General features: G+C 38.2%; 1 protein-coding gene across 1 annotated transcript in view; it reads left to right on the top strand.

Annotated features, from left to right (window-relative positions):
* SH2D3C (SH2 domain containing 3C) overlaps nt 1-26,614 on the top strand; it is a 503,667-nt gene that overhangs the window by 427,449 nt on the left and 49,604 nt on the right. The window contains exon 7 of the mRNA XM_044058698.1: nt 19,132-19,757. Within this exon, the coding sequence (XP_043914633.1) occupies nt 19,132-19,757 (626 nt within the window). The remainder of the gene's footprint in view (nt 1-19,131; nt 19,758-26,614) is intronic.

The following is a 26,614-nucleotide window of genomic DNA, read 5'->3' as shown; positions in this document are numbered from 1 at the left end:
CTGCCTCCCCTTCTTCTCCATATGTTTGGAAGTAAATGATAGAGCTAAATGACATTTTAGTTTTTTTATGTTGATCAGCAAACCAGCTTTTGTGCTTTCTACTATCAACTTAATCAGAATGCTCTTTAACTTTATTCATTGTCAGCTATTACAGTGGTGTCATCTGTATATCTGAAATTGTTAATATTTCTCCCAGCAATTCTGGTTCTAGCATCTGATCTGATATTTACTTCTGCTTTTCTGACTACTCTAAAGCCTTTGATTGTGTGGACTATATCAGACTCTGGCCCCTTCTTCACAAGATCCAGCATTTCCCATGATATATTCAGCACATAAACTAAGTACATAGGGTGATACTATACATCCCTATCATACTCCTCTCAGTTTTTAACTAGTAATTGATTCACAGAACCAAAGTGTGTCTATCTTTTACTCCTGGGTAGTAGTTTCTTAAATTCTAAGCTGAGGGCAAAAAGTTTCTGCACTCCTGCCACTTTGATGTGATGTCTGGCCCAATGGTAGTACATTGAAAAATAGGGGCCTTCAAAAGGCTCACTCATCACAAAACTTGCTTCCAGTACAAACATTACCAGATTTTCACTTATGCCAGACACTCCCTTTCTGTCTATCTATCTGTATACGTACACATACATTCTGGAATATATATATATATATATATATATATATATATATATATATATATATATATATATATCTGTGTGTGTGTGTGTGTGTGTGTGTGTGTATATGTGTGCACATACACTTATGTATGGGTTTCCTGCTGTTGATCAGACTTGCTCATTTGCAGGATCCATGGCAGGGCTTACATAGAGAAGAGATGGGTTTTGTTTTAATGTTTCTTCAACTAATGCATGCTACACCTGCCCCTGCCCCAATCCCAAATTATACTGTACCTTAGATGAACCCTTTCTATAACACTGCTACTATTCAGGTAAAGTTGGTTTGAATTTAGTGGTAGCAGATTGCTTAACAGGAAAAAAAAATAACTGCTTGTTTTCCTTTATTGAGCTTTTTTGTATGCAGTATGTTTGATTTTCAGTAAGGTGATTGTTCAGCATTCTAACATCAGTCATTTTTTGATGTTTAGCATTTCAGTCACTTGCTATATATATATATATATATATATATATATATATATATATATATATATATATATAGGTACCTTTACTTTATTGAACGCCCACTTCACGGACACTAACTTTGCTGACACGTCACATTACCGACAAATGGAAAGCCAACGTTTCTTGCACAATAAGTAACCATTTGGCCATCCCAAATTCAGGAATTACCAATGAAACAAACCCGCCGATGTGGGGGGGGCTACACATTCCCCACACCCCCCTTAATAAATATATCAGCTCCGAGAATGCACTACCGGGGGTAAGGGGTAAAGTTCAGGTAGATGGCCAAATGGTTACTTACCGTGCGGGAAACGTCAGCTTTCCATTTGTCGGTAATGTGACTTGTCGGCAAAGTTAGTGTAAGTGAAGTGGGTGTTTGATAAAGTCAATCAACTGAAGGGGATCTATACACACAACACACACATACATATATATATATATATATATATATATATATATATATATATGGGTCAAGTGGTTGCTTACCTTGTGTGAAACATCGGTCTTCCAGATGTCTGTGTTCTGAAGATGTCCGTCTTGTCTTCTTGGGCAACTGGGTGTCGGCTAAGTGAGCGGTCAGTCTACTGAAGTAGACCCATATATACATATATATATATATATATATATATATATATATATATATATATACATACACACACACACACACACACACACACACACACACACACACACACACACACACACACACACACACACACATACATACATATATGTAGTCCCATGGGTTATATGCAAATAACTCCATAAGGACATACCAGTGTTTCTGCTACATGGTTTCTGAATGCCCATGAATTTTCACTTTTATTTTTTAAATCTTTACCGGAGTATTCATGTCAGTAAAGCCAAACCACACTAGTTATAAATATGCCACATTCTGTTCTTGTTCTGAGCTTGTCTTTGCAGTATAAGTTGATTGTTAGGATAAACATTGGAAATACAGAGCTACAGACCAAACCTGAGATTCATAAACATTAAGGTGCCTGCAAAATATCCCAAATAACATCTAAAACAAAGGGTAAAAAAGTCACACTGACAAACCATTTTGTAAACTCCAAGAAAGATGCAGTTAAGCTAGAATTTCACTTCCATGTATCCTACAGACCTCAGCAACAGGAAAAAATGTTGAGATAAACTACCCAGGACTATACAGTATGTATGCTTTTGTTATCAAGTAAAACACGGTGTGACACAATAGTTAAGAGAATTTCGTCATGCATTACATAGATTTAAATTCTCTTTTATAGATTTTTTTTCTTCATTTACCTAACATTGTATGAGCAAAGTATATGATTTTGTCCCTGTTCAGTTCATGTGCTGATGCCATGAATAAGCAGTCTCTTAAAAGATAATTCAGTAACTAGACTACTTAATACTGAGAGGCTGTGACTCGGGTAAGAAATTTTACTAAGAGAGTTGAATGACAGACAATTCTGTCTCACTAAACACTTAATGGGGAATCTCAAACATTGTTTTTTCCCATGTTAATTCATTAAAGTGAGAATCCTGATTTCACAATTGAAAAGTATAGTTAAATTTCTAAATTTTTATCTAAACTCCTAGCCTTCAGTTATGGAAAATATGTTACGCGGCTTACGCCATAAAAAGATTTGATACAAAAAAACTAGCTGTGCTGTGTGTGTACAAATACATTAATAAGAGAAAGGAATATTAGTAACTGTATACTAAGTCCCTTGTTACGCAATGTAAACAGTGGTTGTTTAGAATCTGTATCTATCGACTAGCTAATTCGCACGGGGGACTGTATTAGTGACCAAATATGGCTGAGAATATACACAGGAAGTTATTTTCATAGGTTCATAGGTAGGTACTAGGCTATTGATGTCTACTTCACGATGTTGAAAGCTGACAATATCGAAAGCGCAGAACATTGTGCAGGTAAATGAAATCTCCGTAGTGGGAGATTTCCATCTACCTCAATGCAGTGCAGTCTCAGAGTTGGAATATTTAAGTAGGGGGGGTGTGGGGGGTGCAGGGGGGCTTGCCTATGCTAGTTAGTTTTTATTTTTGTTTTTTTTTAAAACGTTATTTGATGTTTTACTACATTGATCACTAGAGGTCGACCTTTAGTGATTCGATGTAGTAAGATTTCGATAATGTGATATAGACATGGCTGTTGGCCCTAGGGTCTATATAAGCCTAGCCGAAAAGGAACCCTGGCTTTCGCCACCCAAGAAAATTATTTTCCTGTGCCCCTGTCAAGCAGAGCCACAGAGGTGATCCCTGGGCTGAATTTCCTATTTCCCATCCAATCATCAAGAGTTTTCTTGAAGAGTGCTACTGAGGAGCTTTGTTTGATATAGATAGGTAGTTTGTTCCAGAGTATGGGAAGTCTCTGGGACAGGAATCTATCCCTCCAGCATGTTCTGTTTATTGTGGTGACAAATTTTAGGTCTCTAGAGCACGTAGCTCAGAAGGATTGGGATTTCTTTTAGTGGAGCATGTCCAACAACTCTGGGTTTGACATAGCTTTGTATGTTAGGCAGAGATCGCCTCTGAGCAGGCGATATGCGAAGGAGTACAGCTGGAGTTTTTTGAGACAGTCTGCGTAGGGCATCTGTTTGAGGCCAGTAATCCTCTTTGTGAGGTATTTATGTGGCCTTTCCAGTTGTTGTAGATGTCTTGTGAGGTACATACCAAAAGGAGCGTTGTACTCTATAATGGGTCTAATGAGTGATGAGTAGAGGGGAACAATGACCTCTTTTTTCCTGGATGAGAAACCTTTTGTGATGAGGTGTGCCACGTAGAAGGATTTCTTGACTACTGTGGCAATGTGATTATCAAAGGAGAGACTACTGTCCACCTGTGTCCCAAGGTCTCTTATCACACGTTCTGTGTTAAGTAGACTACCACCTATATGGTAGCTCATGGGTACAGAGTTTTTACCAAAGGGGGTGACAATACATTTTTTGGCATTGAGCTTGAGGCCATGGCTTTGACACCAGGCATCTGTCTCAGTGAGGCCCTTTTGTAGGATGTCCACATCGTTAGGCGATTTGATTATGGCTCCTAGTTTTCAGTCATCTGCGAACATCCTTAGCCAAAGACCTTCTGTGTTAGCCTGTACTTCAGAAAAGTAGATACCAAACAGGAGAGGACCCAGGACTGAACCCTATGGTACTCCACTTGTCACTGGTCTGAAGTTGGATTTGGAGTCTGATGCTTTCACAGTGTGGGTTCTGTCATTAAGCCAGTTGGCAACCCATCTTGTGGCATAGGGATTTATACCTAGTTTAGTGAGTTTATCTATAATTCTAAAGTGGGGGATGGTGTCAAAAGCCTTGGCAAGATCTAGATAGGCTGTGTGAACCACCTTAACCTCGTCTACGGCTTTGGTGACTGCTTCAAAGAAGTCTATCAGGTATAGGAGACATGATCTGCCTTTTACAAATTCGAACTGGGTGCTACAGAATTTGGAGATTACCAATGTCTTTGTTTATAAGTTCCATGATGGCCTTGCAGACCAGGCTCATTAGGCTAATGGAGCTGTAGTTCTCGGGGTCCATGGTGGCTCCCCCTTTGTGGTGTGGGATAACAATCGCTGTGCACCATTCAGTGGGCAAAAAGCCTGAGGTGAAGCTATGACTGAACATGGTGCTTAGGTGGGGTGCCAGTCCATTCTGTAGTTCATGTAGAATGCAGCCTGGGATATTGTCAGGTCCCATGAATGCTGTGTTCTTGGCTTTGGAGAGTGTGTTTTTTACCTGTGCAGCCGTGATTACAGGAAGTTTGCATTCTTTCTGTATAGAGACGGGCCCTTTAGGGGGTGAGAGGGGGGTAAAGTTAGCACTGAACCTATCTGCTAGGATGTTGGCAATATCAGTTGGTTCTGTATATTTAGTGCCATTGTGCTGTAACTCAGAGCAGATCTGAGTGTTGCCATTGAGATTCTTCACATAGCTATAGAATGCTTTGTGGTTGTCTTTAGAATCAATGGCAATTTTGTTTTCGTAACTAGCTTTTGGAGGATTTTATGAGGGATCTCAGCCTCTTACTTAGGCTGACTAGGGAGTTCCTCCAATCATGGGATTTTACTCTTATTTTTGCAGCAGTTTCTTTCTTCTGTTGTAGAGTTTGTTTATGGCAGGGTACCACCAGATTGGCTTCCTTTTTTTGAAGGATAGCATCTTGGTTCTGTTAGGGATAGCATGATCCATGCACTCGTGTAAGTGCTTATAAAGTGCATTTGTGTAGGATTCAGCAGTTGTACCTCTATTGTCTGTCTGCATGGGTGTCGTGAAGTTTGCCACTTCTGTCTTTAGAAGCATGAAGTTGGCTTTGGAGAAATTTTTACAATGGTTTCCCTAATGGGGGGTGTGGGCGGGATGTGGATGTCTAGGGTGATTAGCTTGTGGTCGGATCTGACCAATGAGGAATTGACCTCTGGTGTGGAACACTGGTTGCCCATGTTGGTAATGACCAGGTCTAGGATATTGCTGCCCCTGGTGGGGGTGTGAATAAGTTGTTCCAAGGCATTGGAATTTATGAATTCCAGAAACCGTTGAGCAAAAGAGTTGGTACATGATAGTTTTCCCAGTTAATGTTGGGGTAGTTGAAATCACCCATTATTAGAGTGTTGGGTTGTACCCTAATATTTTCCAGTGTATCAAGAAATGAGGAGTGGTAATCCTGGGCCATGGTGGGGGAATCTGTAGAAAGTTACAATTTGGATTGCGGTCTTGCCCAGAGTTAGTTGCACTTGGATACTCTCGGATGCATTATGCTGAGCAGCTATCCTGGAGGTGTGGATATCCTTAATGAATATGGACACGCCTCTGCCTTTAGTGTTTTGGTCCAGGTTAGGTGGCCGAACGGTGTGGTATGAATTATAGCCAGGTAATGCAGGGGTGCTCTCTAGAGCCTTGAACCAGGTCTCTGTCACTGCACAGATGTCAATGTTCTCCATTTTAAGGAGTGCCTAGAGTGAATGCATTTTGAAGTTTAGACTGAGTAGCATTACTCTCAGATTTTGCTTGCTTGTACCTGTTACAGTGGTGAATTTGTCATTTGAACCTTGCCTAAAAAAGGCACTATAGGGGTGGCAAGAGCCTTAGCCAGTATCTGGAATCCCAAGGGCGACAGGTGCAGGCCATCTCTGGCAAAGCATTGTGGTCTGTTGATCATGTCATCCCAGGCAGACATATACTGTATCCCCTTAGAATGACACCAGAAGCTTAGCCAATTGTTGAATTCAATCATTTTGTCCTTGTACTGTGGTATCATTCTGGGTGATGGCAGGATGCTACTCAGGGCTGGGGTCATATCTGCCTGGGCTACAAGTTCGGAGAGCTCCTCCATGTCTCTTTTCATGTAGTCCAGGGAGATATGTCTCAGGTCATTCACACCAACATGGACAATGACAGAGTCATATTTGTACTTGTTGTGGAGTGAACTGAGTGCATGCGTTATGTGGTGGATCCTGGCACCCGACAGGCAGCTGACAGTAACTTTCTCCTTGTTTAGCCTGGTGAGTGGGACATCAGTGAGCCTGACTAAAGAGTCACCTATGACTAGAGTGTTGGGTACGTTGTTATGCCTTAGGGCTGTGGTTGAGTGGCACACTGAGTTTGTGGGCTGTGTGTCATTTGGATTGTGTTGGGGGTGGAAGTTACTTGCATTTCTGCTTTGGAGGACTCTGTTGCTTGAGCAGATTTTTATTGAGAGTCTCCGCGAATGTAGGTGTGTGTTTTTTATTTCTATGTGTGTGTTTTGGTGGTGTAGGGTTTGTGGGACTATGTGATGAGTGTGGTGTGGTGCAAGTGTTTACCTTCTCCTCTTGACTGTCTAATCCAGTCTTGGGTGAAGAGAGCTTTGCTTCCAATTTGGCTATATAAGTGCATCTCTCACAGGTTGTAGTAGTGTTGGGTGGTAGGAAGAGAGGGTTGTCTGTGTACATGAGGCAATTGCTGCATTGCCCCAAGATGCCCAGATTCATCAGGTAAACAGGAGAAAACACCAGGAGCTGACCCTTAGACATGCCTGGATAGGTGCTTATTTATTAAGTACTAAAAACTGTTTTCCTCTAGACAAGTGAGGAAAGTTCAATGTTGTAGTAATTTGTAGCATATTTAGTGCTTACAACGAGTTCTGAACAAATGCTGAGCACAAAGAAACAGATTTGAGTGCTAAAAATAAAAAAAATGGGTAGTTCTAAGGGAAAATTTGAAGAGCAAACTTTATGGCGCCGGGAATAGTTTACCCTAGCGGCGATGCATAAAGTGTATTTTTTTTTTTAATATCACAGTAGCAAATGAGCAAACTGATTTAAATAAATTAACCAAGAATATTTATTGTGAAATAGTCAGTGGACACTTAAAATATAATTTCCTGGCCAAGCAAAAGACCTGTGAGAGCTGGCAAGTTAAAACATTTCCTTTTGGTATAGCAGAAGTGAAAATGCCATTAAAGCAGTGAGTAAAAGTAAAGTTCCAGGCACCGTAAGATTGCCAGCAGAATTCTTTCAAACATTTGTGATGTAATTGGCTCCTGTTATAGTGAGTATGTTGCACCTGTTTACTATTCCTGGATGCTCCCAAACTCTATGCAAGTGACTGTCATATCTGTCAGTGAGAAACAGGACAAAAGTGGCGTGCTTATTTACCATTACTGCCTTGTATCTGTGTTAAATATAGACTTTTGTATTGCAGCTAAAGTAATTAGTTGTCTTTTTAGTCAGTTTGGTTCTTGTCCTGTTTGACAGTTAGATATGCTAATAAGTTACTTTTGCTCATGTCAACCTACTTAGAACAAAACAAAGATAAATTACTAACATAGTGTTGCTACGCTTGCTGCAGCAAAGACATCTGATCTCTTTAACAGAGCATACCTGTATTCCATGGTAACCTCTTAACAGGGTTCCCCAGCCAGTTACCTGTAGAATTAAGAAAAGTACAAGGTAATACTTTTACTAGAGTGAAATTTAGCAAACTGGTCACTTCTTTGTTATCTAGAAGAAGAGGAGTTAGGTAGGTATGAGTATTATTGTCTGCATCACTGTTTTTTGATATTAATACAGATAAGCATCGTGTGGTATTTAAGTTCCGCATTAGAAGAATATACTCTTGGGTCAGGTGATAAGCATCGTGTGGTATTTAAGTTCCTCATTAGAAGAATATACTCTTGGGTCAGGTGATAAGCATCGTGTGGTATTTAAGTTCCGCATTAGAAGAATATACTCTTGGGTCAGGTGATAAGCATCGTGTGGTATTTAAGTTCCGCATTAGAAGAATATACTCTTGGGTCAGGTGATAAGCATCGTGTGGTATTTAAGTTCCGCATTAGAAGAAGAATATACTCTTGGGTCAGGTGATAAGCATCGTGTGGTATTTAAGTTCCGCATTAGAAGAATATACTCTTGGGTCAGGTGATAAGCATCGTGTGGTATTTAAGTTCCGCATTAGAAGAATATACTCTTGGGTCAGGTGATAAGCATCGTGTGGTATTTAAGTTCCGCAGAAGAAGAATATACTCTTGGGTCAGGTGATAAGCATCGTGTGGTATTTAAGTTCCGCAGAAGAAGAATATACTCTTGGGTCAGGTGATAAGCATCGTGTGGTATTTAAGTTCCGCATTAGAAGAAGATACTCTTGGGTCAGGTGATGAGCTATTTCTTTTCTCATATCACTATGCACAGGGGGTCTGCTTAATTAATGATATATTTTCAGAAAATTGGGCTGTAAACTAAAAATTACTTCTACTATGTTATGTTGAGGTAGTTTGGGGCCAGCAGACTATTACTGTTACCATGGATATTATCCCGGATTTTAAGTAAATCAAGTCTTTAGGGATGACTAAAGTGGAACTACAGAAAATGCATGTACTAGATAGTGGCAGCTGATTTTTTTTAAACGGTTTATTTTTGATGATCTAAGGCATCATTCAGGGAATTATTTCTTATTGGTAGGCTTGGTCAGCATTATAAATTGGTGATGGTATTTTCACTGCAGAATTTCCTTGATTTGCCTGCTATAACATGAGTAAATGTCATACAGAAGCAGTTGAGAGCAATGTTATTGGAAGGAGAGTCCTAAGAACCCCATGGCTCTTACTTATTCATCAGGTAGTCGAATTTGGATTAGCCATTTCAAATCTACTTTATTACACTGTATCACAAACATTCATTTATTATTTATTTATTTATTTATTTTACATTTGTTGACCGGGATAGTCCGACTGGATACATGTCCATTTTCAGCAGAGGCCCAGGGAGAAAAGCTCCAAAGGTGGTTACTTATGCAATCATCACAATGTACAGACAAAACAAGAGTTATAATAACATTTTACAAATAAAACACACTTTACAGTCACAGTTAAATTTATACAGTCTAATAAACTTGTAATCTGGCTTAACAAATAAAAAGATATTTGGGTTCCATTTCCAAACACAGTATGAGTACACTAGTATGAATAAAGATTTAGTCAGGCTTGGAGCAGGGACATATCCATTGAGACTTGAAATACTCCTTGAGAGCTTTTTTGAATTGAGATAGGGTGGCATCTAGGGTAATGTTAGCAGGAAGTTAGTTCCAAATTTTGCCAGCAGAGTTGGCGAACAGGGAGTCTCCGGCTGAGTTGTTGGATTTGATGATTTGCACTACCAGTCTATTAGATGAGCGGCGTGATCAAGAGTTGGATTGAAGGTAGATGATGTTTTTCAGGGCAGGTGTATTTTCGGGTTGGTTGAGTGCTTTGTGAGCCACAATAAGTTGATTATACTGAATCTGCCTGGGTAGCTCTAGCCATCCGAGATAATTTACATTTTTACAATGATGCACTCAATAGGGGAGACCAGTGGCAAATCTACCTATGTTATTATAGCAGCTTGAGAGTTTGTTAAGGTCAGTTTTATTTAGGTCGGCAAGTAAAGGGGAAGCATAGTAGAGCGTAGAGAGTACATGGGAGCGGGCAGTGGCAGTCCTAGCATGTGGGGTTAGGAATGGCTTTATCCTATATAGCGAGCCCAGTTTTCTATTAATGGTTTTGATAGTTTTGTTGACGTGCACATCAAACTTAAATTGTTATCGACAGTAACTCCCAGGAGTTTTGTATGGGCATCTGGGGAGATTATGGTACCATTATTAGACTTAATGGAGAGAGGTAGTGCCGTGGATCTTTGGGTGGGGGAGAAAAGTAGGAGCTTTCTTTTCTTAGGATTTAGAATCAAACAGCAAGCCAATTCTCTACTAGGTTAAAAATACTCTGAGTTATTGTTAGCAACTCTGTTTGCGAGGTGCCAGTGCAGATCAACGTTGAGTCATCTGCGTATTGAATGCAGTTGGCTTCAGGGATGACAGTCTGGAGGTCATTAATAAAAATGGGAAACAGAAGTAGTCCCAAGATAGTCCCCTGTGGGACACCTAGGGTGTTGGGTAGGAGATTTGAGAGTTTGTTCTGCCATAAGACGGATTGTTGTCTATTGTGTAGGTAGGATTCAAACCATTGGAGAGAGTGATTGCCTGGAGACATTGTTGCCAGGGTGTTGATGAGAAGATGATGGTTAACAATATCAAAAGCCTTGGACAGGTCCAAGAAAAGGGCTGAGGATAACTTGATGTTGTTCCTGTTATAGTTTATTGCATTAGAGAAGGTGAGGAGAGCTGTGGTGGTACTATGATTTGGCCTGAAGCCATGCTGACAGTTAGCCAGTAGGTTGTTTTGGGTTAGAAAGTACAGAAGTTGTTTATGGATGCATTTTTCCATAATTTTTGCCATAGGTGACAAGATGGCTATGGGTCTATAATTAGATAATTCAGTAGAGTTACCACCTTTATGGAGGGGTATGACACGAGGCATTTTCCAGATAGAGGGGACTGAGGCTTCTGATATGGACAGTTAATTAGAATGGAAATGCGGTACACTGTGGTATCAGCAGCTATTTGCAAATATTCAGCGGGGAGCAGGTCAGTAACTAGGGTAGTAGGTTTTAATTTTTTGAGTAATGAATGAATGAAAGATGTAGAGACTGATTGGAAGCTAAAGGAGGGCTGGGAGCTGCGAGTGCTATCCAGCAGGTTAGAGGAGTTAAGGGGTAATTGGCAAGCAATGGCTTGGATAGTTTCAGTAAAGAAATTATTAAAGGTGTTAGCAACATCCGCTGGTAGTTTATCAGTAGAGGGTGAGGGAGATGGTGAGGTGGTTTGACCTGGGTGAAGTAATTTATTTATCCCTGCCCAGAATTTTTGGGGGTTATTTTGGTTTCCTTGTTGAAGATGGAGGTAGTATTTTTTAATCTAATAGAATGGATTGTTTTGTCTCATTTCTTAATTGTCTAAATTTGGTTTGATTTAGAGGGTCTTTTGTAGCACGCCATGTTGCCCATGCCTTGTTTCTGAGTATGATTTTTAATTTGGTTTCTTTAGAGAGCCACAGAGCACCATTTGTTTTTACCCTAGTGGAACAAGCGGGAGCATGAAAATTGAGGATGGTGAGGAATTTATTGTTAAAGTAGGCAACAGCTTCATATAGGGGCAAGTATTTTAGGGCAGACCAGTTGCATGTCTTAGGTTTGTCCTGGAACTTAGTAGGATTGAAGCTTTTACTATTTCTTATTGTTCTATACATGGGCTGATGGGAGTTATTAGATTTGTGCTTGCAGATAAAGGTGAGAAAGTGATCACTGAGGTCAGCGGGGATGGCCCCTGATGTATACATTTGGGGGTGGCTATTGATTAGTATCCAGTCCAGTATACTATTTTTTTGGTTAAGTTTCCCTATCCTGGTGGGGGTGGATATGACCTGTGTGAATCTATACAGGTTTACATGAGTGGTAGGAGATTGAGAGGAACAAGCATTCCAGTCGATGTTAAGGTCTCCTAGTACAATGGTTTCTTGTGGATAGTTATTAGCTAACCATTGGAGGATGTCTTCTAGGGTATTAGTATTATTCCCTAGGGGAATGTACATGCAGACTATATTTATATATTTGTTTTGTTTGTTGTTTGGAACTTGGTAGCAATTATTTCTGCTTTATTGACCTGGGGTGGTTGAATGGGGTCTGAGGTAACATTTCGTGTAGATTTGAAGAGTACAGCTACCCCCCCCCCTTCCTGGTGGAGCGATCAATCTAAGTATATTATACACAGGTGGCAGAATTTCATTATCTGAGGTTGATGGTGTCAGCCAGGTTTCAATTAGGCGTAGAATATCAGGGGAATGGACTTGTAGGAGGGCATGAAGATTATGTATGTTATTTATGCTACGATTATTTAGTTGACAGATAAGGAGGGAGTTGGGGAACTTATTAATATATAGCGATTCAACTGGGTTAGTTGCAAATGAAGTTACCTTATCTAGGGTGGCAGGGCCAGGGTTTGGGTGAATATCTCCATCCATTGTGAGGTTATAGCATATAATTTATAAAAGCTTCAGGATTTTGTTTATAAGTTTTTGATAGTGTTTAGATTTTGAGCTGATGTAGCTTGGTCTAATAGGCTGATAGTGTATTCTGGTTAAGGAGTTGGTTATAGTAGTAACTAGTGGGTAACCTGTCATATTCGATACATCTAGTCTAGTTTGAGATTTTTGGTGGTGAAATCCTAGGAAAGACTGATTTTCATAAGTGGAGAGGAAATATGGAATTAACATGAGGGATAGCAGAGAGAGTAGTGACATTGCTTTGGATGGTAACATGGTTGGAGGCTAGAATAGTGTTATAGGCTTAGGACTCTCAGGATCTTGTGGTTGGATATTAACTACTGGGGGAGGGGTGGGGGCTGGAATAGTGTAAGCAGTACAGTACAGAGTGGTTCAGATAGGAGAAAATGGAGGGGTGAATGTGGGATGGGTTAAGCTGACTAGTGGGATTATTGATTGGTTCATATAATTCATCAGCATTCAGTTTGTCAGTGGAATGCTTTATGGGCTAACCTATCTATTTGTAAGGAATCCTAGACCTTTAGTATCGAATTTATGTAGGAATTCAAATTATACATACATTTCTAAGTGTTAAGGATTATGATTTAACAGCATGCTGGGTGTGTGTGCAAGGTTATATATTCCGTGGATGAAGACAAAATCAAACAGTATTTCTCCTTAGTGAAATATGTGCAACCCTGAGTATGGCATATGTACATGGCAGGACCTTACCCAGATATTTTTATCTATTTTATTTTATTTTATTTTATTTGTTAATAAGGTAGAGCAATATATATATATATATATATATATATATATATATATATATATATATATATATATATATATATAGACAGAGAGAGAGAGAGCGAGATTAGATAAACATTCTCAAGATATATATATATATATATATATATATATATATATAGAGAGAGAGAGAGAGAGAGAATAGATAAACATTCTCAAGATAACACAGTATATCAAATGCTGCATTGGGGGGGGGGGGGTGCCTTGAGAACTGTATACAGTATGACGTATGCAGTAACAATCCTGTATTACCCAGTGTAGTTAACATTATAGAGCAAATTGTCAGTTTGTATTCATTTTCTCTGGGCTCATCATCACTGAATATGAGACGAAACTGAAGGGCAGTGCTATCATATATTTAGTAACAGCATAACAGCAGTAGCAGCAGAAATCTTATATGAATGGAAAGGTTAAATCAGAAGTTGTTTTCTGATTATATTTATTTAAATGAGGAATGGTTTTCCTCTAACAGTGGAACTTATCGTTTTTTACACTTCTTTACATGACATTTTTGTCCAGATAAAAACAATAAATGGAATCTACTTTTCTGTTAAGGTTTATTTATATGAAATATGCCTGTAGTTCAAATTTCTGGCATCATGGTTAAATGGATGGCGGCACTACACACAAGTGTTACATTGGTGAGAACAGATATTGTCACTTATTAACAAGTTCCAGAATTTAAATCTCACTTTGCAGCCAAGTACTTGCAATGTATATGATAATTTCATTTCAAAGCAATGCATTATCTGGTATGGTGATGTAAAAATGTATTCTAAAAAAAAAAAAAAAAAAAAGCAAAATATTCCCTTCCTGATAATAGCTTGTTAGAATGGTGGCTCATTTATATTGATTTATTTTTGGGTGCCAGGCTTAATTATGAGACTGTAATATGCCGTCACAAATATGTATTTTGTTTCTCTCTTTTTTTTTTTTTCCTAACACTAGGATTGCAGTATCTTGTTGAATTCACTTTTCTCTGAGATACAATGATGTCAGAGTTAATATGTTTAAGTATCAAAGAATGGCGAGTATTTGTGTGTGTAGGGGATTCTACTTTAACAGTGAAACAATGAGTTTTGTTAATCACTGTTTCATTATAAGTTCAACACTTACTGATTACATTTCTGTGTTGATCAATAGTGTATCAAACTTTAGTTGTAAAGCTTGATTTTTTTTTAAATGTCACTGTAATTAATTTTAATGTCTTTTTTTAATTATTACTGTTTTATTTCTGGCTGGCTTTACTTTCCCCTAACTATTATATTATACACTGTGCATAATTAATTAATGAGAATAGATCTATGTATGTATACAAATAAAAAATCAAATAATCTTTAGTCTGCACCACTGCAAATCAGGGAAGATGGGTGTTCCCATCCTAGGAGGTGGTTGTTTTCACTTAGACACACATTTACAGTTGATCCCCATTGCAGCCAGGGAACGTGTGATGAGTGCTGTCCAGAGGTGGTCAGGGCTTTGACGTAGTCATGCACAGAGGTATGAATGAGATGCTGCATAGCCCATTAAATGCCTTTATCTAGTACAGTATGGGTGTGCACAGCAATCAGGTTCTTACAATAAAAGGTAACCATTTAAAATTTTGGGGCCTGCATTGCTGAGTACCAAGATGTGGAGAATGAATGGCTGAAAATCTGCATTTACACACAGTAAGTCTGAGATTGCTAGTTTATGAAATATTCTCTTTTCTCTGAGGAATGGCAGTCTCAGAGTAGGTATATATAAGTTTGGTAGGTGTGGGAGGCTTGCCTCACAAAAAACAAGTTTAAAGTAGAAGACAGATATTCGATATTCACTTTTCTCCTGTATTTTTGTTCATTTTTGATATCTTGGGACTCAACAATCTGACTCTTGAAGTTTCAGTAGGGAGCCAAACACTCTCTGGCATTAGCCAGTATAACACTGCCCCAAGAAACCTCAATTTCCTCACTGGCCCTAAATATGTGTTAGTCTTGGGGAATGCAAATCAGGTCTTTTACTCTCAGCTGAAGGTTAGCTGCAGGGAACAAAAAAGACAGTTCTTGAAACTGGCTCAGTTAAACCGTGGCATTATTGTCCTTGTTATCTTAAATACAAGATCGTCTTGTAATCCACAAATGGTACATATACCATAGGACTCAAAAAAAGAAACTCGGGCTTTGCTTTCATCTGTAACTTAGAGTCTTGTAAACTTAGTAAAAAATGTTTGAGTAAAATTGTATTGCAGTTACTTTACAATAAAACAAAAGATAAGTATGTAAAAATGTTTAACTATCAATACATACGCACACACATGGTACCATTTGGTACACTGAGATGCAGATGGTCGATTTCCTGGTGCCTGCATTACATCAGTTTGTGCAGAGTAAGTGACTGTCTGCATGCCATTAATCTTTAGCAGTGTAAGTGAACTCATATGATTCACTTAACACTGCTTGCAATTTCAGGCCCAATGGGTGGGCCATGCAAGATCACAGACAGGTGGATAAGGAAATTTGCCTTTCTCTTCACTGTGTTTCTATCTTGTAATTGGTATATTTAAAATAGCAGTGGTGTGGGTGGGGCGCAATTTTTTTTCTGAAATTTCAATGAAGTTTCAAATTAGTGTCATTTTTTTTATTTTTGTGTTTGTTATATTGAATAGTTGATGGCGTAAGAACTGACTATTCAATACAGATCCTACATATATAGAATATATATATATATATATATATATATATATATATATATATATATATAGAGAGAGAGAGAGAGAGAGAGATTTAAATGACTAGATATATAAATGCGTATGTGCATAAGCATACTCACAAGGCAGTCGTTCTGGCAGATGTCTCAAGAAAATTATCTGGAATTACATACACATAGGAAGAACAAGTGATGGTAAGATCCTAGAGGACATACTAGTTCAAAGGAACAGTCAAAGTGAACTGGTTTAGAACAGAGACAGATCCAGCACTAGGTGAACTAGGCAGTTGCTAGGGTCCAGTAGCTGGGGGTAACAGCTGACCACGGGCTTCCACATTTACATTTGAATTAATTAAAAAAAGAATAACAATGTCTCAGCGGCATCTCCTCCTTTAAGAAGATGCACATGCACTCTATATCTATTCGTGCATCTTTAGTACAACACACATGGCAACATGAATGTAATATAAACATTTTCTGCACTTGCACAACAGAAAAGCATGCAGAATTTAAACTCTGTGTGTGTGTATGCATGAGTTAAATGCCCTAGTTAAGGATGGCAGGTTAGTCAATTAACTTTCATAGCTTCAAATCCTGTACCCTGGTTACAGAAGACAAGAGTCTGAATCCCCTACACCAACTACCAATCTGCTGAAGGAATTAAGACTTTCAGTGCATTTTCAAGGAACTGAGTTTCAAGAAAAGAGAGTACTGCACATGTTAAATCTGTTTTCAATTTGCAACTGTTTTGTTTAGCAAATGACAGTGAGGTCTATATTACGTTATTGAAAAGTCGTTACATCGAATGGCTTTTCATCGACCTGTAAAAGTAGAACTTTTATAATAGCGAAAACCCGAATAAGCTAATTCTTTCCCTGGGAAAGAAATCACTAGCCCTACCACGAACTAAACATAAAGTGGAGGGCTTTGACCCCCACACCCCCTTTACTAAATATACCAACTCTGAGATCACACTACAGTGGGGAAAATGGCAAATTCACAAGGATGGCCAACCGGTTTCTTTCCCAGGGAAAGAATTTGCTCATTTGGGTTTTCGCTATTATAACAGTTTGACTTTTACAAGTCAATGAAAAGCCGTTTGATATAACGGCTTTTCGATAACGTAATATATACCCAATGACAGTCAGTGTTTGTGCTATGGAATTTGAAAGCAGTGTTAGTAGAACAATGAGTTCCCATTCACAACACTGACTTACCGGAACATCGACTCTCATAACAGCAAGTCAGCAACAGAGAAGTTTAAAACAGCAGACTCCTGGAAACGTGAATTTCGCCTTCAGGAAACAAACCCCTTGGCCACCATAGTGACCTTTGCACTTTTCTTCACTGAAGTGCGATCTCAGAGTTCGTATATGTAGGAAGGGGGGTGGGGGGGCAAAGCCCCCAGTCCAGTGGGTTTTATTTATGTATTATATTGTTTTTGCCACTATAGTGGATTTAATTTATGTATTATGCTGTTTTCTGGGAAACTAACCACTTGGTCCCCACTGATGAAAACAACACAATACATAAATTAAACCCACCAGCATGGGAAAAACAAAACAATACATAAATAAAACCCACCAGAATGGGGGGGCTTTGCCTCCCACCCCCCCTACTTAATATACCAACTCCGAGATCGCAATAAGAAGGAGAAAAGGGCAAAGTTTGTCAGTGGTGGCCAAGTGGCTAGTTTCATGGAGGTGAAATTCACTGTTCCAGGAGTTCGCTGTTTTATACTTCGCTGTTGTCATCTCGCTGTTATGCAAGTCGACGTTCCAGTAAGTCAGCGTTGTGAATGGGAACCAAACAATGGGTAGCATACTTTCCTTTGGTATTGAAGGCTGTAGGTTCTGCTCCCACATCATCTGGATGGATTGCTGATACTGGGGTGCATTTTATAGGGGTGCTGCACTCCTAAGTGTGTCCTCCTTTCGATGAGATGCCTAGTAACTATGAACTTGTTGCTTTGCCAGCCATTGCCTACTGTAGTATCACAAGCTTACCAGCTTTTTTTTTTAATGTAACATAGGCAATTAATTCTTCAAGGGCAGCAAGTACTGAATTTGTAGATGAAACACTGAAATGTAAAGTTGTTTGCTAGTACCAACCTCTTCATTAGTTACAGATCTCTTTAATGTGGAATTATTCAGATGATGACTTTTACTTCTGTAAAAATTGTGTATATTGACAGATATTGGTGGACTGTAATGGCAGAAGTTTGAGTGGCCTTTTATGGTTGAAATGTCCTGAAATGGGTAGTTTTATCATTAGTGGTTCACATATTTTGTTTCATTGTTTACTGGAAAAATGTTCAAAAATACAGATTTAAAACACATTCTAACAAGTGGTGCTGTATTATACAATGAATGTAATATAATACATTCAGTAAGGTGAATCAAAGAACACATGCATATACGGTTCTAAAAATGTGTGCAAGGAGGCTATGGTCTGAAAACACCCAAAAGGTAAACTTAACCCGCCTCTGGTCAGATGGATTTTCTTTGAATGTGGTTTCAGTGCCATTTTAATCAATGTGAGTTTCAAGAGCAGAGAAGTTTACTGTTCATGTTATGTCTGTTTTCATTGTGAGTATGTTTTTGTTTAGCAAATGGCCATCAGTGCTTGTGTTATAAAATTTGAAATAAAAGTTAAATTAAATCCAAATATCTGTAACTGTTGTAGACATTAAGAAGAAAATAGTATGGTTTAGAATAAAGTCCTGTGTAGAAGTTTTAAAATGTTAAACATGTAAACATGTAGATAGCCCTGTTTGAGCCATAATAATAATGTTCAATTAACTTCATTTTCTGCCTAGCATCTGCCTGGCAGTAGTTTATGAACGGTGTTTATCCTTCCATCTTTGGAAGTCATAATCCTGCTCTATGTACAACTGAACACTGACCAAGAGAGATCCACTTTAAGGCCTAAAGTAGTGTATCACTGTCTTTTTATGAGCTCATTAATGTTGTAGCATGAAATGTCTGCCTTAGCCTTTGGAACACTGTGATAGGTCAAACTTTGAACTCGCTAATTTGTAAACATTATGTACTTAATGTGAAAAATCTAGATTGAAACTGTCAACACTGATTTCTTTTTTCAACAGTTATAAAGCACAAAACTCAAGTGAGTCAAGTAAATGGGAAAGCTACAGAATCGCCAGTAGCAAGGAGATCCAGTGAACCTCAACTTTGCCCAGCTAACAACAATAAGACAAGTACTGATTCAAAAAGCACTGCCATTCCAAGTCAGGAAAATGCACATTCCTCTCCCTGCCATGACTACTTCCACAAATCCTCATCCATCCAAAGCTATGAAGAACCAGAAAATGGACACTACTGTGAACTACAACCACCATCTCCACTTAACTGCGACAGTCCAGCAAAGAGCCTCAGTAAACAGAACTCCCTAAAAAGCTATGTAGAACGATTAAAGGTAGAGGAGGGACAAAATGTCTGTACCCGTCAGGCTGAAACAAAATTCAGCTTTGTGGACTCAGGAATGCATTTTAGTCCAACAGGATCAGGAAAGGAGGTGGAGATGAAAGGTGGGGTGTTTGTTGCACCTGTTGTTGAATTAACTTCAACTTTTAAGCCTAAGGAATTCAGGTCCTTGCTAATTCCTTCAGACAATAAACCACTAGAGATGGGTGCCCTGAAGAAAGTCAAAGAAATCCTGGTAGATGTAGATGCCAAGACAACAGCGATGCATATGACAAAAGTTGACTGCCAGGTAAGAAAAAATGCTTGAAGTAATTGGGAATGGGAAGAGAGGTAGTTGTGTTAAAACTGCAGTGAGTCAGCAGGCTTGAAAGTGAGACATAATGCAGGTGCTGATGATGCTACTTAGATTAGTATGGGCAATAGCATACTAGAGCACTGGTTGCATTAGAATAAAGCAACAAAATTCAGGTGTGAGTGCATGTGCTGTTCAAAGATTAATGCAGGATTCATCCTAATTTATAAGAAAATGTGTTTGCAGGTTTCTCCTTTTATAATAACAAATGCTTTACATATGCAGTTATGAGCTGATCATTTTGTATACTTTTAACTAACAGTGTTAAATGAACTTACCATTGAAGGAAGTGGTTACAAGGAAACAGAAACATACTGGTGGTAAACAGGAGCTATAGTCATGAAATCAAGAAAAATAGCTTGTGTTACCTTAACCTGAAGACCTGACAGTTCAGTGTGTAAAATAATTATTATACAATGACTGGCCAGTAATATTCAAACAGGAGCACACTGATCAGCCTAACCAGTGTGCCCATTGTAAATCTGAGAATATTGCAATGGAGAATGACTGCCCGGCCTTTTTTCCATAAGTATAGCCCATGAAATGTTTTCATTTCTTTCTTTTTTTAATAAATTTACAAAACCAAAGAGCTCAAACAAATGAGGGAGACGGGACAGAGAAAAATAAAAGGATAATCAGGTACGCTCTGCAAAACTAAAGAAATGTACCCGATTATCCTTCTATTTTCTCTGTCCCATCAAACATTAAAAGTCTCTCAGCTTCTTTTTTCATAATAAAAAAAAAAAAAAAAAAACAGTGGAGATCTTCCTTTCTCCATTGCTTCCTTTACACAGCACTGATGTACTGCCTAAGCATGGGAATACAAGTCCCATATGCATGAGTAGTACATCATGAAAGCTCCAGTATACCAAAGGAAATGCAGGAGGGCACTACAGAGCCATTATAGAAAGACATTATTTAAGAAAAGTAAGTATATTTTTTTCTTAAATAATGGCATTGTATAATAGCAATAACCAACTCTGTGGTGTGGTATATTGAAGATTTACCCATGGTTGGCTTTATTTAATCACTCGGGCTTCGCCCTCATGATTAAACCACACCAACCATGGTTAAATCTTTGATAAACCATACCAGTGTCATCGGTTATTGCTATAAGAATCTACTCTTTTCACTTCAAATCTTGCTGATATTACAACTACATGATTTAGTTTGTCATGGAAGGGATTATTTATCCATTTTGTACCCATATCTATAAATTGTTGCAGTGTACCTTATGCATTTGTTTATTCATCTGTATTTGTTAACTAGGGTAGAACACTGAATCTGTTAGACCTTTTTCAGGTTCAGCTTTAGGGTATAAACTTAAATAGCCAGATTCAATAACACTTGCACTAAGTGTACATTTGGTGTACATGGCCTATATTCAAGAACGTCCCTACCACATTTTTTTGTACTTTCTAGTCACTCAGAAAGATTTTATTAAGTGTACATGTAGTCTACCCTTTGTGGTAACCTTTTGGAATCCCCCTCAGTATTTAAAGCTGCAAGAAAATCATTCGGAAAAATAAAATTCAGAAGAAAAAGGTGTGAGTTATGCCATTTGTTGTCTGTTCACTCAGTTTGAAAGAAGTAGAATTTGTTCATGTCTTTCAGCTTTTCCCAGTTAGGGGGCGCCACAGCGGAACTCCGGTCCGCTAATGATTGGCAGTAGATTTTTATGTGCTGGCTTGCCAGGCCTAATTCATAACCTTCAACGAAGGAATGCCCATTCACGCATGTCGACACACAGAAGACGCTCTAACTGAGAATTGAATGGGCAACGTCTAACTGTGAGGCGACAACACTACGGCAGCACCACCACTGCAGTACAGTTTGAAAGAAGTAGAATAATAATCCTAAAATAAATCAGAGTTAGGAAATTCTACAGAACTTTCTAGATTAACAGAAAAGAAGATGAACATGGTGATGTTCCTGGGGATATTCTGAAAAGTGCACTACTGCCCCATCTACAGGTACCTCTCTGGGCTAAAATAACTGTATTCATGCTTCTAAGCAGAACTAGCCAGGATATGAGGCACTGTTTCTCCCATAAACCAAAAGACCACCAGAAGTTTACCAGTGGTTACCAAGAAGAAGAAGAAGCTGATGAACTACAGTGGGGTTCTGAAGGGTGAGGTCAGTTAAACAGGCAAGCATGCCATTGACTATACTTTCCACAATTCCATTCTAATACCTTGGCACAGATGGGCACTGCCAGTAATGAAAATAGCAGATGATTCTGGGATCCCCCTTAGAAGAGACCCTCTGGAGGGAGTCATAGGATCCAAGAGAAGAAAGAGACAACTACTGTTTTGGGATTCCCTTATTAGAAGTTTAGAAATGGGAAACATGATACAGGGTAATAGCTGTGAGAAAGTACCCTTGTTTTGGTATAAGGACACTGATAACAACTGTTTGATGAGCTTTCCTGGGAAGGTTATTAAACTTTATAGCTCAGTTTGAGATGCTTTGAATTATTGTCAACACATAATTCAACATGATAGATAAAAAGCTAAGAGGAGACCTAGCTATACACTGAGGTGCTTTAAAGTCTAAATGTGTCAGTTATGTGGAAAGTCTTTATATCCACTAACTTTCTAATGAACCAAAGGTAATTGATTTGGTCATGTTACTGGTGATAATTTATGAAAAGCTAATGTTACAGTTGATTTCATTTGGTTTGTAATCCTTCTTGGATTTTCCCACTGAAGGGTGGGTCCTGATTTCATAATGGCTAGACCATCAACCTGAAACTTTATATGGGGACCCAGTACTTCCATGGGCAACTTAATGATAAAAAGTGAGAAAGGTATTGCAGACCCCTGCGGGACACCCACAATAAAACTTCCAGTACCAGCAGTATACCTAAGAACCTGAGAGGCCCTGTCTTTCACATAGCTCTAAAATCACTTGACAGGGCCATCACTAAAGTTAAGGCTTTTAAGTTTAAATATGAGGATGGCATTCTCAGCAGTTTCAAATCCTGTCCTTAAAGTTAGCACCTGTTAAAAGACCTGTTCCATTGTTACTATAAATGTGAAGAGTTATTGAAAAGGTTGCTGTCAAGGTATTATAGCCACTATGAATCCAATGCTGCTGTTGGACAGGATGATTAAATGACATGATCCAAGTACTTAAGCATGAACAAGTTTTCCAAGAGTTTGTTAATGGTGTTCAGGCTAGTGATAGGTTTGTAGTTCTTTTGAGAGTCAGAACAGTAGAAAACCAAATTCTGACTCAGGATTTACAAAACAAAATGTATTCACAATGTTAAAAAATACACAAGTTTTACACTGCAAGCATATACCTTCAGATGATGAAAGATTGTTGCAACATAAAATACAAGTTTAAATAAAAGTCAGATGACAAAGCCAACCAATCATTACACTGCAGTGATGATGCAATGTAATTCACAGTAAAAGCAGCAGGAGTAGCAAACTATTTCATTCAGTGTTTGCTGGCTTGATTATTAACAGTGCTTTAATTCAGACTGCAGCATTTAATCCTGGATATTTATCAGCTCTCGATTAAAAAAATACAAAAATATTTACAATATTCAGTCTGTAGTATCACATCTTCATCTCTATAACGTTCCATAACCTTCTCAACATAAACTGTTTAGTATTGTCAGGGTCATGTACATGTTTTGCTAATATATTAGTCTGAGCACAAGACCTGATTTCTTACTAGTGCTCATAGTGTATGTTACTTAACCTTTGATTTCACTTTCCTGTCTAAAACAAAGTGCATATAGTAGTAAGATAAATTATATTTCTTGTTGAACAGTCAGCATGCAAGTAAAAAACAATATACTGCTTGACAAAGGGTGTTTCAATTCACACTCATCTAGTAAGAATAAATGTAATGCATATTAAAAATAGGGACATGTGCCTTTTGTATTAACATTTAAAGGTGCTATCAATGGTGTGTCTTTATACCACAGATGTTGCTTCAGATTAATGTAATTTTAAATACAAAAATTGGTTTATCTTTAATCAAGTTTTAAGTTCATCATCAATGCTAGAAAGAATTGATTTTTAGTAATAATGCTGACTACGTCATTAGCTTTTATTATTGCTGATGGGAAAATATACACAACTTTCATCAGTCACTCTCTAAAGTGCATTTGCTAATGCTGTATCAGAAAAATAAGGTCAAATGTAGAACAAACAATGACATAAATAATTTTATCCCTGTATTGATTATACTTTATGAGCTGGTCCCCTGGGGAGCTTACATTTATCTAAGTATCATGTGTATACATTGTTTCTTTTTAAAATTTGTATGCAATATATAGGAAGAACATATTGACATGTTAGCTATTAAGTTACATAAAATAAGGTTATATAATAACATAACACTTGGAAAACTGAAAGGAGCCACGACCAGACCAAGTGCAGCAACCAAAACGTAGCATTTATTGTATTAAAACGACTGAGTGCTTTCATCTTGCTTATAACAAAAGACTTCATCAGAATCTAATTACAAACTGAATAAAACCCGTTTAAATAAGCCTCTCATTCAGTTTGGTTTTGGTTCTTGGTTCTTTGTGAAAGGTTAAATAATACATTTGGTACTGATATTTTTGTCACAAAGGTTCTAGTTATCACATATTTACATCATAGCAGTATGCATCCTGCATTTATGAAAAGGAATGTAGTTGGATCCCAAGCAATAAAGTTCACTCAGTTAACTGCAAATTATAAAGAACTTGAAGAAAAATAAAAAAAGGAGAAAGACATTTTATGATAGAAGTTATAAATATGAATTAGTTAGAAAAGCAGGTATAAAACGGAGGATTATGAGGAGGTCGTCAATCATAACCATGGTATCATGTGCTCGAGACATAAATGTCAAGTAATTCACCATGACAGGTGATTCTTAGTATCCATGTCAAAAACACATAATAAAGGGTTATAATCAGAGATCAGACCATAATAACAGGAAAAATGCTAAGTGTTTTGCCAGCTTTCAAGGCCATAAAGCACTTAGTGAACACTGTCAGAAAGGCAGAGTAAAGTACAGTTGTGTAAGTTGAACTTACTATAACATCAGTTGTTCGAATGATCACTGCTATGGTAACCTTCGCTATATGGGTTTTAGCCTGCCAAGGATATAACAACTGGCCAGCTTCCAAAGCTTCAGGGTACCTTCCATGTGCTGAAACTGTCAGGCAGCTCTAGCTAAGCTGACTAAAAATCAAGTTTAGGTGCAAAGCCCTTCAGAGCTTTCCTGCCAGCAAAGTGAGGAGGAGGCTGACCCCTGAAAGAACAATGCAAAGAACAACAAAAAATAAATGTCCACACCCTAGCATAAGAAAAACAACAAAAAACAAAGGTGATGGAGGGAGGGAGTGGCTACTGCAGCAGTGATCATTCAAACATCTGTTATGGTAAGTTCAACTTACACAACTATACAATGTTCATCATACTGATGACTGCTTCAGTAGCCTTAACTATATAAGCAGAATCAGATACTGTTCTAGAAGAGATTAGAAAAATCAGTATAACTTTGTTTCATGGTTAAGAACCTGAAGTTAGCCAGATTAGCTCATTCAAATGAATCAAGTATTAGTTTCTATAACACAAAATTAAGATTGTAAGGAGGGACATGGGTTTTCTTGGAGTCCTCTTCTGCAAAACTCCTTTCAAGCACATTTTGACATGAGACTGCCTTGAAAGAGGAAGATCCATGGTTAGACATGTTGAAATGATTAATAAATGAACCTTAATAGAAGAATAAGAAAGACCATAGGATAGTAACTGACGCAAATATTGTAAAACCAGAGACCATCTATCCCTAAATGAGTGCTGGTTATGTTGTTAGCACCAAGAAGAAAACCTTTTCCATTTACTAATGTATGATGATGTAGTAACAGGCCTTCTTGCCTCCATTTGTACCCGCTGCACGTCCTGTGATGACAAAGGCAAAGGCTGTTTGTTTAACTTTTTCTTTTTGTGGCTGGAGGAAGGACCAACTGTGGTCAAGCTGAAAATGGTGCCTCTTTCATGTGTTAGCCAGTAAACACTACCAGTTCACAAAAGTTACTTATTTTGAAGGAAAAACACAATAAAAAACACTTTAAAATACCATGCCAGTCCCACAAAATTAAAACAAACACAGTTCCCCCACAGGAAAAGTGTTTCAGTTACTTTACACCACTTTTACACTGACAGAAAGAACAAGTGCGCCATTTAAAATTATGTTACAATCTTGAGGCACTTTATTAAAACACATCACTCCTAGCTTTAAAATAAGTTTCCTGAAGAGCAAAGTAATAAAACATCAACACAATTAAGAAAATGGAAGTTTTTTTCCCCAAAGGGAACTTATCTGGCCAGCAAAGGAAAGCACAAGGTGAAAGTTGACCCTTGAATGTCTCAGAGGAGCTTACTCTTGGGCATCAGTAAAGCTCTTAATGGCTTTGCTCCCCAACTTGTCTTTTACTCAGCTCAGCTCAAACTGATTGATTTGGCACATGGAAGGTGTCCTGAAGGTTTGGAAGCTGGCTGGCTTTTATATCATTGGCAGGATATAACCTATATAGCTAAGGTATCTGCAACACTGTTCAGTATGATGAACATCAGTCTCTTATGTTACACAAAATCAGGGACACATTACTGGCACAGACAACAGGCAGAAGCAGTTCTGTTTGGAATTCTGCTGCTGTCATTTGTTAGTCAGTACTGGCAGATTTAACTACCTAGTATGATACCCAGTCTTAAATGTAGCATGGGGTGCTTAACATTTGTTAAAACACGGTCTCATGCTCTAAGAAGTGCTTAACTTAGATT

Source organism: Protopterus annectens, chromosome 16.part0 (genome assembly GCF_019279795.1).
Source record: "Protopterus annectens isolate FY-2018-M chromosome 16.part0, PAN1.0, whole genome shotgun sequence".
In the NCBI taxonomy this organism is placed as follows: domain Eukaryota; kingdom Metazoa; phylum Chordata; order Ceratodontiformes; family Protopteridae; genus Protopterus; species Protopterus annectens.
This window is presented reverse-complemented; position numbering and strand designations above follow the sequence as displayed.